Source organism: Camelus bactrianus, chromosome 11 (genome assembly GCF_048773025.1).
Source record: "Camelus bactrianus isolate YW-2024 breed Bactrian camel chromosome 11, ASM4877302v1, whole genome shotgun sequence".
Lineage (NCBI taxonomy): Eukaryota > Metazoa > Chordata > Mammalia > Artiodactyla > Camelidae > Camelus > Camelus bactrianus.
This window is the reverse complement of record NC_133549.1, coordinates 65,047,453-65,064,193: the sequence shown is the minus strand read 5'-3', so window position 1 is coordinate 65,064,193 and position 16,741 is coordinate 65,047,453. Positions and strand designations below refer to the sequence as shown.

The window sequence follows — 16,741 nt, the reverse complement described above, 5'->3', positions numbered from 1 at the left end:
TTGCATACCATTATGGAACTGTCTTAATATCATCTAGTATATTGTCATTGTTCAAATACCCCCCTACCCCTAATTCATAATTATTTTTTGGCCAGATCCAAGTTAATATTTGCCTGGGACATCTTTTTATTTTCTACTTTTTCATGTTTTTATGTCTTAGGTATTTATTTTGTAATCATCATATAGCTGGGTATTTTTTCAATCCAGTTAGTAAGATCTTTTAATTGCCAGTTATCTAATGGTTATTGTGATTATTGATATATTTGGACTTGCTATTGATTTCCACTTGTTGCTTTTCTTTTTATGTTTCTTTTTATTCCTTTCTTATCTTGTTTGCTTATTTTTCTCAATCCTTATCCCCCAATCTTTTATAAATATGTAAATTTATTTGCCTCCTCCTATGCTTGGTGGTCTTTACTTATTTAGTTTTTCTCTTTATTTTTTATTCTTTTTTTCTTTTTGGTGGTCATTTCATGAGCTTATTACTTGATCTTAATTTCTGAGTTTCTGACCCAGTGATTCCATCTTCTGTAGGCCCAATGGCAGGATTCATCTCATTGACTCTGCTCCTCTTGGTATCAAAATGTAGAGTCATTCCATCTCTCTCATGGGCCGCAACTCCCAAGTGGGTCCCAGATTATATTTTTGGAAAGTAGTAGTGCTGGGGATTCTTGGAGACATCCTCTTCCTTTTTGTAAGCCCAGCAATGGATATAGTTATTCTGCAATGACAAAGTCTCTCAGAATACCTAGACTGCCATTATGCTGGAAGCAGAACTCTAGTTTTTTGCTGTGTATTCTAATCTTTCTAATTCTTTTGTTTTTAGTTTTCAGTTGTGAAATACATTTTTTACATACAGTATATGTTTAATTTTGTTTCTTAATTTTTCCCCATTTCCCAAATATTTTTTATATTTCTGAATACTCTTTACAGGCATTTTAATTAATTGTGTTATTTTTAATTGAATACCATTCTGCATTATTTTGGTATTTCCATTTTTCCCTACTTATGTTTAATTTGCTATGAATTTCCTTATTGTGTGGATTTTCTGTATTTAATATTAAGTCTTTAGGATACTTAGGATTTCCCAAATATAAAAGTGTATGAATATTCTAAAGTTATAGATCATCATTACAAAATACTGTAAGATTATAAGAATTTTATATAAAGAATAAATGCATATGTTGAGGTATTATCCTTGACTGAATTTTTGTTAGTGCTCATTTGTTCTTAAGCATCAAGTATCTTTTTAAATATTTTAAAAAATTTGTTAGATATCAAGATATCTTGAGTAATGCTTAGTTGCTTGGAATGCTTGAATTCTATCTTTGATTTTATTAATATATGACTTTAATGGTTCTATTATAAAATCATGTGAATATTCAGCAAGCACCAAATGTACATTATCAATAACTTAATTCAATATTCATTAGATTCCATATATCTTGTGAGCCTCTGATGGTCATACTCTTCCTTGAAGACAAAATTAGACATTATGAGTTGAAATAACAATGCTTTATCACTTCTGAATTTGTTGCCTCTATCTTGCATTATTACTGTCATTGTTACTGTAAATATAAGTTGTCACATTTACTTAAAATTATTAATCACAAATTTAATTCTTATGTGTAACCTTGGAAAACTGTTTAATTCTATTCATTTGTGAGGTGGCGTTATACTCAACTACTGCCTTTATTCAGTGAACTGAACTGGATATTAGTGTGTGAAAACCAATGTTGTAATTTTTATAGGTGGTAATTTTGTTATCTTTAGGTTATTTATAAACATTAATAAAACCTTTTTATCTTAGATTAAGCCAAACACCAGAAATCAGGAAATGCGTAGTTAGTTCCTTGAGTTAATTGGTTATTGTGTAAGAATGGTGCCTTTTCACAGCTCATGTTCTGTTAAGCATCGTGGTGAATTTATATTTTGTTTTTCAGGTGTTTCATTTTTTACTTTTGGTACCTTAAAGAGTGTTGGGCTTTCTCATGCTCCTACCCTTCTTGGCAGACCTTCATCAGACAATCCTAATGTCTTAGTTTTGAAAACTCACATAAACTTAATTTGTGGTGGTGTTGCTGGAGCAATAGCACAGACAATATCGTAAGTTTCTTCATCAACTTAATTCAGTCAAATTACATTTACCCAATCCTGATTTTCCGCATTGGTTAATCATTTTATTTTTTCTAATAGATTATTAAAACATAGGATCCCTTATAAAATATAAGTATTAATTTAATACATTTTTTTCAGATGTGCCTGCACTTTAAGCGTATTATAAATAACTGCATGCCAAATTGACCAGATTAGTTTGAACCCATTCAATTTCTGTGCCTTTTAAAAGAAAGGAAAAAGAAAGCTAGAAAGAAATACTAAGTACAGTCTTCATTCATATTTTCTCATGAATTTGCCCTTGTGAAGTTCTGAAATTTGAGCCATTTATCTCGTGTGTGTGTATGTGTGTGTGTTGGCACAACTTCTCTTGCATTAAATCTTGAAAGCCTACTTTGTGCCAGACAATATGCTAGGCATTGGGAGTTTCACTGAAGGGAAAACAAAATTATTGCCTTGAGAAGCCTATACTCTTATTAAGACGGTAGCAATTCAAGAGGATTTTATATTAATATAAGTTGTATTGGGGACATAGATAAAGGTATTACTATATTATAATTGGAAAAGTGGCTTCAAAGGATTTCCCTAGACCAAGAGAGACTGAGTAGATGAGATAAAAAGATGCTAGAATACCAAGAAGCAGGAACTTTTCAGGAACAGGAAGAAGAAAAGCTTTCTTTGACTGAGGGGTATCCTGAACAGCAGGGAGACAACAGGAAACAATAGTGTCACAAAAACTCAAAAAGAGAGTATCCAGTGGAAGAAGTTAAAGTAAGATAAGTACTGAAAAGGAAGGTGTTCATTGGGTTTTACAATTAAGGATTACTTTTGGGAAAGCAGATTCAGGATCATTGTGTTGGGGAGCGGATCATACTAGATTGAAGGTAAAAGAAGAAAAGGTGTGTGGTTTAGTTTTGGAAACAAGGCTGTGGAACCTTATTCGTTGGCAGAGACATGATTACCTTTAGCGATTCTGAGTCTCTTCTTGGTTTTACTGCCCCTTATTCTTTATCATTTACTTCCAACTTAGAACCGTAAAATGTCTTCTCTTTTCCACTTCTCTTCTTAGGCTATATTCTGCACCCATTGAGTCTTAACAGATCCAGTCGCTCCTCTCCGGTCTAACCTGCTTTTAATTGTTCTTGTTTCTAGATTTTTGTAACGGTGCCCTCTTTTTGTGGTCATTCTCCCTGCCTTCCCTTTTTTGGTTTCTTGCTGATTCATGACTTCTTCCTACATGTCTGTGCTGATTTTTTTAAAGCCCAGCCAGACTTTAGTCCTCTGCTCTTCTCATGAATACCTGGAATAGCTCATCTATCTTTATGGTTTCAGTGGTCACCTCTGTACAGTAACCAGTTCTATTTAAATCTCCATTACTTCTCTAGCAAGATCTTGAATGTTTCTAGTTGGACTTCTGTCCTCTGTGCAAACTCCATAATTCATGTATTACTTTCTCGTCGTCGTCTTCATGAGAATCTTCAGCTCTCAACTTTCCTACTTGTTACTCATAACTATTAATCTTCTAGTCCTGCTAATAACTTGAAATCATTTTTCACATTGTACATACCCAGAAAAGTTACTGTCTTGTCATTTTTTACATAAGAACATTGTCTAGAATGCTATTTTCTTTCTTTCCCATTGTTATTTCCCTAGTTCTGATCCTTGTACTTTGTCTTCTTACTTTCTGTCTATTAATCAATTCCTTTTACCTACATACATCTTTTCCTGTTTGGAAACTGAATCCTTCAGGTTGAGCTTTTGGTCTCTTTATTCCCCACAAATTTTTTTCCTCTCCCCACCTCCCATTAAAAAATTATTCATGGAGATGCTATTAAAATGCAAAGGGAGCTTCATCCATTGGTAATATTATTTCTTAAACTGTTTGGTTGGTACATGGGTGTTTTTTATTATAACTATTTCATAGTAAATTTAAGTGTATATAAAAGTATATATTTTTGTCATATATCACTTTTGTATATACTATGTATATTTTTACATATATATGTATACATATGAGAGCTTTGACTAGGAAAGTAGCTTTGTGATGCTGGAGAATGTCTCTAAGACCTAGTTTTCTTATCTTAATGTTGGGATAACTACCTACTTTATGCAATTGTTGTGAAGATGGAATGAGATAATGTACATGAGTTATTTGGCCTAGGACCTAGCATAAATAGTCAATTATAGCAAAATAAAAATAATTTAAAAAATCATCTGGGATCCTACTCCAAATAATGATTACTTTTGTATGTTTCTTTTCAGGCAATCTTTAAAAAATTTTTTAATTGAGGCATAATTGACATACAACATTATATTATGTTCGGTGTATAGCATAACGATTTGATATTTATATATATGGCAAAATGATCATGACAGTAAGTCAGGTTAACATCTGTCACCATGCTTGGTTTCAGAATCAGGCAATCTTTTTACATAGCGATTTCTCTGGCCTTTAAATGCAGTTTTCTATATTGTTCATTTTAGCCCTTAGGGAGAATTATTTTGTTGATCTACTGTCTACAGGGGCACTTGCTGAACACTTTTAGGGTAGTGGTTTTCAACTAGGGGTGATTTTGCCTCTAGCGGACATTTATTAATGTCTGGTTGTTACGTCTGGGGTTGTGCAACCAGCATCTAGTTAGTAGAGGCCAGGATGCACCTGAACATCCTGCAATGCACAGGACAGCCCCCACAACTAAGAACTATCCAACTCAAAATGGCAATAGTGCCAAATTTAAGAAACCCTTTCTTAGGGTTACAACAATGAAAAGCACCCAGTTTATTTCTTCAGGAAGTGGCATTTAATTTGGCTTTGGAGAATAAACAGAACTTGATATTGGATGATGAGAGAGAAGAATTATCTCATCCAAGGGAGCCACTTAGGCAAAGGCAAGGAGAACTCTCTATTGTTACTTGGTTTTATTCATGTGCCTATGTCCTGATTCCCAGAGAAGACAAAACGATAACAGAATAAGAGCACATTATTTCCTATCATACAGAGGACTTTGTATTCAATAATTGGCTTAGTAGAAACCTAAAAATCATTTTTCAATCCTTCTGCCTTTTTCTTCCTTTAGCTACCCATTTGATGTAACTCGTCGGCGAATGCAATTAGGAACTGTTCTTCCAGAATTTGAAAAGTGCCTGTAAGTTCTTCATTTGTCATTGTTCATTTTCTTTAGGAAATGAAATTTTTAAAGTAGTTAGGAGTATAGGACTGTGATCTCCCTACTAGTCTAGATCTTTCATTTTATCTCCCATAGTATACTTTGGTAACTTTATGAGAATTTAATCAGGTCCCAACCTTCCTGTTAAAAATTTCACTTTACAGCACCTCTGTTAAATAGAAATATAATGCAAATCACATATGTAATTAAAAGTTTTCTGGTAGCCACATCAAAGAAAGGATAAAAAGACACAGATGAAATTGTTTTAAAATATTTTATTAATATATCTAAAATATTATCACTTCAGCATTTCAGTATTTTGCATCCCCCCCCCTTTTTTTTTTTTGCATACTAAGTGTTTGGAATCCAGGGTGTATTTTTCCCTCATAGCACATCTCAGTTGTGGACTTGGCCACATTTCAAGCGCTCAGTACACACATACCGTTGTTGGCTACTGTAATTGCATAGCACAGCCCTAGAGTTCTCTATACTCTGTAGAGATTTAGAATCATTCTGTTTGATTGGTGATGTACTGTCTCTCAGCGGAAGAGCAGAATATTTGTTCAGGACCTTGAATTGCCTTTGTTCACTCAGAAGATTTTTTTAAAGATTTCAGTCAAGATTGCCTATTGAAAGGGAAAGGCAAAGCCCAAAATGTTGGTCTGAAAGGAAAGAACACTGAAACAAGAAAGTTTTTATTGCTGAAATCTGAAAGATAGTTCCTCAAGCTTTAGTTCAGCCATCTACTAGTTATAGCAGAGAACTTGAGCAGAAATGGAAGCTTAAAGGGCAACTGCTCATACATCCTTTAAAAAGACTATATCAATATTTCAAATATTATTATGAAATAGTGTCACTAGTAAATGTCACAGACACAATACAAACAAAATATATTGTATTAATGAGCCCTGAAATTCTATGCATAACACTGTACTTGTTTGGAATTAGTTGCTGTTTTATTGTGAATTTTTAGCTTGTTTTAGCACCTACCTTCCAAAAGCTATTCGAGATGGCATTTTAGCTTCTCTTAAAAATGCTATTATGAACTAAAAAAAAAAAATGCTATTATGGATCCTGAAATTGTCTCTTCGTGAGGAGGCATAAAGGTGTCATTATTTAACCATTCTCTTTCAGTACCATGAGGGAGACTATGAAGTATGTCTATGGACACCATGGAATTCGAAAAGGATTATATCGTGGTTTATCTCTTAATTATATTCGCTGCGTTCCTTCTCAAGCAGTGGCTTTTACAACTTATGAACTCATGAAGCAGTTTTTTCACCTCAATTAAAAAAAAAATCGTGATTCCTTTTCCTTAATAAACTCTCAGAGGGAGAAATAACATGTTAATTTGGGGGAGACCATTACTTGAAAGGGGATATTTTACCCTGTCACAGGAACCACTGGTATTTTAGTACTTGATTTTTTTTATTCATCACAAATCAAAAGTGCTTACTATACTTTTTGATGCCAAAAGTTGTATCTTAGAACATTGCAAAAAAATTCCTAAGCTGATGCTGGCTAATCAGTAAGGTTATTTGAAACCATTTTGAAGTGTTATTTGGAAGTAGAACTAACATAAAATGGGATTCAAGAGGTTGCCATTAGTTTTATCATGCTTTTCCAAGCTTTTAATTGCAATCATGATTTTCAAAGACTAACATTGGTTATTGTTATTATTATAAACAGGCTTAGTTATATTGTAGCAGAATGATGAGAACTGAAAATTTAAGTAATATAAAACATAGCTTAGAAGCCAGCATTGAAGTATTATTCTTAACTATCTCTCTTCTCATAATTCTACTCCACTGGATAATAGGATAAACAGTTTTTCTCTTCATTTTTTTATTGAAGTAAATGTTGTATTTAAAAAGTAGCTATGTAGAGACTCAGTAAGTCAGGAATTTTCAGGTAATGCTCAAATGTTATTACAAGTTTCTATGAGTGATTTAAAAGTATTTTTAAAAGTCAGTGTATTTCCCAAAAGCAGTAATAATAAATACAGAATATCTTTGTTCTCAAAACAGATTCATTTTATAGATTTGTTTTTGTTAGGTAATTTGGTGTATAGTAGAAAATGTATGTGGGCTGTGAAATATTCATTAATATAGATGTGAAGGTCAAAGAATGTTTCTAAGGTATTATGTCATGATATATCAACTAGTTCTTCCATGTAAAATAATTTTAGTGCAATATAAACTAAAGTAGAAAATGTAAAATGTGATTTGAATTGCTATCCTTTATATTAAAATTAAGAATTCCATTTATATGTTTACAATACTTTTTATGTTTTATTATAAGCATGACAAAAATGGAAGGGGAACAGTGATAGTTCTGTCCTTAGAAGTAGCAATTTGTAGAATTGATACAATTTTTAAGACATTAGAAAACTAAGTTGAAAGTTATTTCTGCTTCAGTTTTTATTCTTTTGCATAAAGGATTTCTTGTCATACCATGGTAAAAATTAGATGAACTGGTTTCATTTTCAAAGTCTTTATTTTAAAATAAATATGTATCTTTGTATGATTTATGAGTGTAAATTTTTACCCACAGGTAAAAATACATGTGTTCCTAAAACTATTTTGTATATTTTCATTTCTGGGCTACACTGTAGCTAAATACTGTTATCAAATCTCGAGATTATTTAAATGTTTTAAATGAGTATTTCAGTTATAGAGGACTGCAAATATTTTTTTAAATAAAATTTTGCATTCTATGTCTGTTACAGAATGTATAGGATATTAAAAATAAATTTTATTCATATTTCAACAATTATTCCTCTTTCAACTATTTATATTATTGAAGCACAAATGTTAAACATAAGCAGTCAGAATGGAAGGATACTTAAAATAATGACAGTATTTATATCTGATTTATTTCAGATTGATAACCCAAAATTTTGACATTATTTTCCTTTTGAAGATTGAATGTTTCTGATTCACTCTCCATTATTACTCTTTTCTTGCCTTTTGGTGGGTATATCCCTCTGATCTGTGGAATGGGACAGTGATTTTGTCTAGGGATTGATAAGTGAGGTGTACCATTTCTACCTCTTTTTAAAAATGTTTAAATTATTTTTTAACTTTTTTTGGGTGAAGTAATTAGGTTTACTTATTTGTTTTATTTTTAGAGGGGGTACTGGGAGTTGAACCCAAGACCTTGTGTATGCTAAGCATGCGCTCTACCACTTGAGCTATGCCCTTCCCCCAATTTCTACTTCTTAATGGTGGCCCATATGGAGCTGGAAAAGTTAGTGGATACATATGGTAATATCTCACCCCTTTCTCCCCCAGAGTACTCAACATCCATTTATTCAGCACCCATTGTGTGCCAGGGATTATATCAGCATTATGGGGGTATACCTCGGGAAGTCTGTTAGCTCTACTTAGTCTGATTTGGATTCCTAATAGCATCTATCACTGGTGTTTCTCTAATAGGGTATGTACCACAGTTTATGGTTACTGCCTGTTTACTTATACCTCCCAGTTGGTTTTCTTAAAGGCAGAGCCATGCCTTCACCCTCTTTAAAGAGCACAGGATATGGCACCATACTAGGTGCTCAGTGATGTTTACTGATGGGCAGAAGGAAGGTTTGGTCCCTGTTTTTGGAGACCTTATGTCCTAGTAAGGAAAAATGAGGCTCAAATAGTGCAGCGGAAGAGCAATTTAAAAGTCATTTTTTTTTCCCCACAGAAATGTCTTGCTAATTTGAGCCAGGATGAATGGCAAAGAATAAAACAATTATATGAGTAATGTATTGCCTTGCAAAGTAGGGCCAGTGATATCTGACACACTTGTTTAACAACTGTACTCTTGAACAGTTCCTCACATCCATTCTTTGAATATCAGAGACTGTTAGGTACAATAAATCAATGACAAATAATAAATCATATCTATTTCCTGAGGATTTACTGTGCTCCATGGCTTATTTTAAGCTCTTTTGATGCCTTAACTCTGTCTCTACAATAATACTATAAGACATGTACTATTAAATATTCCTTTTTTTAAAACTTTTTTTTATTGAGTTATAGTCATTTTACAATGTTGTGTCAAATTCCAGTGTAGAGCACAATTTCTCAGTTATACATGAACATACATATATTCATTGTCACATTTTTTTTTTTTTACTGTGAGCTACCACAAGATCTTGTATATACTTCCCTGTGCTTTTCTTCAATACAGTAGTATCCTATTCAGAATAAACTCTAACATGTCAATTAACTTGAGTATGTTAATAAATGCAAACCAAGTAATAGAATGATTACAATTTTTAGAAAGTGCTTATTAAGGAAGTAAATAGATTACATGATAGAGAATAATTGTTGGGGGTAAGGATCAGAGAGCTACTTTAGAGTGGTCAAGAAAAAGTTTCTTTGATGTGCTAAACTTTAAGCTGACACATGGAGGATAAAAAGGAAACAGTCATGCATACAGTTATGGGGGAAGAATGGTCCATGTGAAGAGAGCAGTATATACAAAAATCCTGAAACAGGAAAAAGTGTAGCTTGACAGGAACCGTCAGAAGGCCAGTGTGAATGAAGCACTGTGAGTGAGGGAGTAGCAACAAATGGGGTTGGAGAAGTAGACACAGGGCAGATCATGTAGGGCTCTATAGGATATGGTAGTGACTTTGTCTTTTATTCTAAATGTAATGGAAGGCCCTTGAAGGTTTTCATCTGGGGAATAAAATTGCCTGATTATGTTTTTACAAAGATCACTCTGCTTTATCAACAATTACTTACACTTAAATCAACAAAATGAAAAACAGACAATAGAGAAAATAAACTCCAAAATTGGTTCTTTGAAAAGATCAACAAAATTGATAAGCCCCTAGCTAGACTGATAACTAAAAAGGAAAGAACATAAATTACCAATATCAAGAAAGAAAATGATGACATCACTGTGGATCCTGTGGATATTAAAAAGATAAGGGATTTCTAAATCCTTGCTAATGAATTTGACAGCTTTGATGAAATGGACAGATGCTTTGAAAATCACAACCAAAACTGATAGAGGTGAAACAGAAAGTCTACATAACCAGTTAAAGATACTGAATTTATCAAAAATCCTTCCACAAAGAAAGCTACAGGCTCAAATTGTGAATTCTATTGGACATCTAAGAAATAATCTTATACAAACTTTCAGAAATTAGAAGACAGAGAGCACTTCCCAACTCATTTTATGATGCCACTATAACCTTGATGCCCAAACCTGACAAAGTTGTGGGAAAAAAAAAAAGAAAAATTACAAACCTGTATCCTTCAAGAACAAAGATGGAAAAATCTTTAACAGCATATTAACAAATCAAATCAAGCAATACATAAAAAGTTCATTGTACTATGACTAAATTGGGTTTATCCTAGGAATGCTAAATTGTTTAACAATCTTAAGTCAATAGTGTAATTTCCTATAATCATATATTAAAGGAGAAAAACACATGATTGAACATCCTTCAATAGATGAAGAAAAAATGTGTGACTAAATTCAAGATTGATTCATTTAAAAAACTAATCACATTGGAATAGACCTTCCTGAATCAGAGCATTTTGTCAGATTTTATTTCCTAACAATACATCTCATCTCACATGCTCTTCTCATGTATCACTGACAATCATCCTTCGAGAGGTAGAGACTGTTCCCTCCCCTTATATCTGGCTGAGTGTGCCTGTGTCTACAGTGGAACTGATGCTATGTGTCTTCTGAAGTTAAGTCAGATGGAAATGGGTTCCATCTGGTCTTTTGGAATGCTTGCTCTTGGAATCCAGCCATCATGCTGTGAGAAGCCAGGCAGCCCCTGTAGAGGAATAGTCAGCCAGTCTCCACTTGCCAGCCATTGAGTAAGCCGTCATTAAAGTGAATCCTCCAGCTTCCAGATGATGCTTCCAGGAACTGAGACAACGTTTCCCCTTGGAGCCCTGCCCAAAATGAAAATTCATAAGCTAAAAAAATGATTGTTGTTTAAAGACACTAAGCTTTGGAGGTTTGTTTTTGTTTTTCTTTTTACATAGATTAGATAACTATAACAGGTGTTCATGAAAAACCTACCACTAGCATTATATTTAAATGTGAAATATTGAATGCTTTCCCCCTTAAGATCAGTAGAAGGCAAGGATGGTCAGTATTACAACTTCTGTTTAACCAGTGAACTTAAGAAAAGCACCACGAACAAATATTGAACTCTAGCTAATGATACACATGCTAAAATGTTTAGGGGTGAAATGCATTGATGTCTGCTATTTTGAAATGCATTTTAAAAAACTTGAATTCATGGGTGGATAGAGGGATAGATAGATACACATGTGATAGCAGCATTAATTGTAAAACCTAGGTGATAGGTATATGATATTATATAATTCTTTCAACTTTACTGTACATTTGAAAATTTTCATGATAAATTATTGAATTGCAGGGAGGCAAGAATGGAAGCACATGTGAGAAATAATGATCAGGTAGTGACAGTGGAGATGGAAAGGAATGAAGAGATTTAAGATAGTTTTAGGGAAAGAATCTATGGGTCTGCCTATGGATTGGATTGGGTAACAGAAAGAAATCAAGGAGGGTTTTTGGCCTTATCTTCTGGGTGTTAGTTCCATTACTGAGAAGAATAATAGGGCTGTTGGGGAAATAAAAAGTTCCATTTTGGCTGTTATAATTGAAATTGAGTTCAGAGCTGAATTCTGAGGACTTTCAACATTTAGAGACTGGGCAGAAAATGATGACACAGCAAAGGCGATTGAGGAGGGCCTGCAAGGTTGTAGGAAAACCAGTTGAGTGTGGTGTCACAGGTACCAAATCTGTAATTACTACAAGCAAGGCTTTCCCATTTTCTTCCCAAGAAGATGCTCATAATTTTTATATGAAAAAACATGAATGCGAAAGACAACTTTTGATAAAGTTTTTTTTTTGATAAAGTTGGGCAATAGCCTTATGAAGTGATCATTATTTTTTACACATTTCTGCATATTTTAAATATTCTATAGAATATTACTTTAAGAGTGGTTTTTAATATTCCCTGTATGTAAAAATGATTTTTGATTAAAAACTTAAAAATAAAAACAAAAGGAAAGTGCATAGGAGTTGAAATTGGATACAGCCTTGAAGAAACTTCTTTTAAAAAGTTTTGCTCAGTAGGGTGGGCGAAGGAGATGGAGTAAGTTCCATCAAAGTAACATCTTTTAAAGATGGGAGATCCTGGGGGGAATGATATAGCACATGCTTAGCATGCATGAGGTCCTGGGTTCAATTCCCAGTACTTCCTCTAAAAATTAAATCTAATTACCTCCCCCACCACCGCCAAAAAAAAAAAAAAGGGGGAATACTGGGCCACATTACAAGCTTGGAAGTGATCCAATAGTGCAGGCCAGACTAATGACACAAGAGAACGAGGAGGGAATAACTGAAGATGCTCATAAGAATGCAAGAGGCCTTGGGAGCCTGAGAACAAGGAGAGGGGCTGACTGCCCGTTGATAAGAGGAATGCTTTGTCCACTGCTGAAAAAAGTGGAAAGAGGTTATAAAACTAGTGGTTTTGTAGATTTAGTAGTGGCATGATGAGGAAGTTCCTACCTGACAGCTGCTAATTTCTCAATGAGTTTTCCAGAAAAAAAGGAGGTTGTTTCCCCAGGGAATGAAAAAAATTCCACAAGCTAACAAGGGACGACTGGGTTTCAGCAACTGCAACTAGTTCTGTTCACAGAGAGAGGGCAGGAGCATTTGGTTTGAACCAGATTATGTAAACTCACTGTCTTTCAAGCCCTGAAAAGGCCTTGGCTGGCCAGGTGTGGCTCTCCACGCGCTGCGCGCGGGGCTCGGGAGGGACGGCCTGCGCAGGTCCCTTGGGCCTCGGCTGGTTGGCGCATGCGCACCGCGCGTCGCAGAGTCGCGCTCCTTTTCTCTTGCAGTGTTGCCCCGTGTTGCTCTGACTTTACCTGGCGGCAGTTTGCGGTCTCTGCGCCCGGAATGGAGCAGGTGGACGAGCTGGAGCTGCTAATGGAGAGGAGTTTCGGGCAGAAGGCTGCGCCGGCCGCGGAGCTGTGAGCGGAGCAGGGGGAGGGTCTGGGAGCGAAGCGGGAGATTTGAAAAGTGAGGAGCGGGAGAGGCCGCACCCACGCCTCCGCGGACCCGGGCTCGGGGCGGACCCGGCTCAGGTCCCCGCGCGACCGACGAGCCTCCGGAGCTGGGGTCTGCTTAGCAGGGTTCTTTTTGGGGCCCCGCTTGTGCCAGAACCTGAAGACTCCTCCTCTCCCGGCAGTTCATTCTTTCCCTTGATACCACCTCTTTCCCGAATCTGGGGAGTCGCAGCCACCTTAAATGTCTTCGTGAAAGGAAATAGCAACAGCTCGATGCTTTTCTTGATGTTTAGTTGGAGAGAGTTATTCCAGGGAGGACTCTACCCTCGCTTTGGTTTAAATGGTCGGGGAAACTTGACCCACAACCATGGTGTAGAATTGTTTTAAGTAATTTTTAGGCTAATAGTTGAGTCCAATAATAACGAGGCTATTAATTGTTGACTGAAACTTGCATTTTCAGTTTTGATCAGCAGTACCTTTTGGGAGAGCCTTAAGACTTCCCACTTGACCTTGGGAAATTAATGGTCTGAGGCTATGTGGGGTAGGTGAATGAGGCGGTTAAAACATGATAGAAGCTAAGGTTGGGTGACAGAGATAATTTTAGGGTAATGTGAAAGGCATTTAGTATTATAATTGGAGAGATAATGACTTTGGACTCTGTTGGACTGTCACTGATAAATACTGCACTCAAATTGGAAAGAAAAACTACTGTGAAATTGACTTGCCTACTATAAATAAGGAATTTCTGCGTTATTCTGTGAAGGAATGGTTAATATGACAGGATTAAGCTTGCTTTCTCTACAAAGCATGGGCTAGTGGATCCCCAAGAAGTTCCACAGAAGGATTTCCTGCATTAAATAGTGCATTGGACTAGATGATTTCTAAGTACTCTCTTAATTTAAAAATTAGTATAATCATGAGGCTCACAGTAGGACTTTCAGCAAACTAGCCACACTATGGTTTTCCATAACAAAAGGATAGTGTCCTAGACATTTCCTTTTACTTGCACTTTGGAAAGTTTTGCACTAGTGGTAGGCATTTGTTGTTTCATATTTTTCAATTTATCGTTAATCTTCACAATCATGGATGTCCCACAGAGCTCCTCATAGAGCTTATGTTTGGAAAAGTCCACATCATAAGCATGTTTTAAATGGCATTGCTTCTGGGAAGTTGTTTTTTTTTTAATGTATAATTTATTTATTTTTTAATGGGGGTACTGGGGATTGAACCTAGGACCTCGTGCATGCTAAGCAGGTACTCTACCACTGAACCACAACCACCCCCTTGGGAAGTTTTTATAATAGGCATTCTGCTAGGCCCTTGCTCTTAATTTTTACCTCTTTTAGCCAGTGGTCATTGTGATAAACTTTCCAGAAGAAAAAACCTAAGAAACCATAAAGTTGGTTTGTAGATAAAGGAGATTAGCTAGCTTCTTATTTCATGCTTGTGCTACAGTAGTTTTGTATGTGTACGCTTTAGATTTCAGAAGAAGAAGGTGGAAGCTTCCTTTCCTAAAACAGTTCTGAGCCGAGGAATGGATAACCGGTACCTGGTATTAGCAGTCAATATTGTACAGAATGAAGAAGGAAACCATGAAAAGCACCTAATCATCACTGCTTCCCAGTCACTAGAATATGAAGAATTGTGTGTCCTTAGGAATGACTGGTAATTTTTGTGTGACTTAGAGCATTGATCTGGCAGTCTTCTCTAGTAATGCACTATAGAAGTGATCCTTGAAATTAGAGTCTTTTGGTAGGGTCTTAAGGGTACCCTCTTACAAACCATCACATGGGCTTGTGTGGATGTTGCTGTAATTTAATTGTTAATAAAGAGAGTAGATAAGAACCTGAATTAATTCCACATAAAAATTGTGCTTATTACCCCAGCATCTCAAGTCCCTTATTCGAAAACTTGATTTTTATTGTCATTTGAAAATTAAGTACAAGGGGACTTATTAAATAACTGCTTCCTATTCCCCAGTGTTTTCTGGGATTGCAGCTTAAACTTATTTGTTCCCACTAAGAGCAAAATTAATTACAGCATAAGAACATCCTTAGACCTTAGATTTCTCTCTTCAAAGCAAATTAGTATATGATGGGTGAAGGGGAGATGTGGGTGAAAGGGAAATGCAGAGAAGGTGGAGGTCTAATGTCTGGGCTCTGTCTAGGCTTCAAGTTGGATGGTTTGAACTAGATAAATATGATTTTATTCTTGCTGCATTGGGCTTGGCTTCATGCCTCAAGACTTATAGAAGCTATAGGTATGTTATAAGTCAAGAATGAGAGGTTATTAAAACAACCTCATCCATAATTGGAGCTATATACTACACTATTAATGAATTGAAAGCTCTTACAGTAGACGAGGTAAAACCCGGAAATTTAGAAATACTTATTTCTCTAGATAAAATATTCCTTTATTTTTGAAGCCTTCTTAATATGTTTATATGTAGGAATCTAAACTATGTACACTTTAACTTTGCTTTGTTTTCAGGTGCTCTGTACCAGTGGAACCAGGGGACATCATTCATTTGGAGGGAGACTGCATATCCGATACTTGGATAATAGACGAAGATTTTGGATATTTGATTCTATATCCAGATATGCTGATTTCTGGCACAAGCATAGCCAGTAGTATTCGATGTATGAGAAGAGCTGTCCTGAGTGAAATATTTAGGGTGAATAATATTAACAGCTAGTATTTGTATAAGGTCTTGGAGTTTACAGAGCTCTTTTACACTCTTACGTAATCCTTCCAGCAGTCCTGTGAAGTAGATAGTATTAATCAGCTGCATTTTATAGAGAAAAATCAGGCTCAGAGAGGTTAAGTGACTTGCCCAAAGTTACTGTAGCTAGTAAGTGGCAGTGCTAAAATTCAAGGCCAGGTGCCTGAATCCTTTAAATCTTGTTACTTAGTAAAACAATTAATTCTAATAATAAAATTAAGTAATTTAAATGTTTTATTTAATATATCTGGGCATTTCTAAACTTGGCTTCTGTGATTCCCAGTAAACTAAAAATAAGTGTGACAGTCTTTTTTTGTAAGAAATTACTATGAAAGGTTTCAAACATACACAAAGAGATGAGTATAATAAACTCCCATGTACCCATTTTGCTATTCCCAAATATTGTATTATTTTGCAACTAAATGAAAGCTGGGGATAAATGTCATATCTTTATCATACATAATAAAATCAACAGTAATTCCTTAAATTAATCTAATACCCAGTTTATCTCTAATGTCTTTTATCACAAATACATTTTATTTTTGTATTCTGCCTTGTACCCACCCTCTTTGTTTCAGTGCCATTTATTTTTGAAGAACCTGAGTTTTTATTAAGTTTCTTCTTCCTTCCAGGGTATTTAAAAAATTATGCCATTAGTCTATATTTAT

The 16,741-nt window shown here is 35.1% G+C and overlaps 1 protein-coding gene across 4 annotated transcripts in view; it reads left to right on the top strand.

Annotated features, from left to right (window-relative positions):
• The window catches only part of LOC105066366 (solute carrier family 25 member 16), a 66,246-nt gene that overhangs the window by 16,555 nt on the left and 32,950 nt on the right, over positions 1-16,741 (top strand). For 2 of the 4 annotated variants that reach the window (XR_012510285.1, XM_074374104.1), the window contains exons 7-11: positions 1,944-2,106; positions 5,193-5,261; positions 13,184-13,315; positions 14,831-15,016; positions 15,842-16,025. Coding sequence is in view for 3 of the 4 variants with exons in the window: in XM_074374104.1 (XP_074230205.1) it covers positions 1,944-2,106; positions 5,193-5,261; positions 13,184-13,315; positions 14,831-15,016; positions 15,842-16,025 (734 nt within the window). In the remaining variant the exon portion in view is untranslated. Of the gene's footprint in view, positions 1-1,943; positions 2,107-5,192; positions 5,262-6,388; positions 8,055-13,183; positions 13,316-14,830; positions 15,017-15,841; positions 16,026-16,741 lie in introns of those variants that run through there. The other 2 variants (XM_074374106.1, XM_074374105.1) reach the window with 2 other exon arrangements.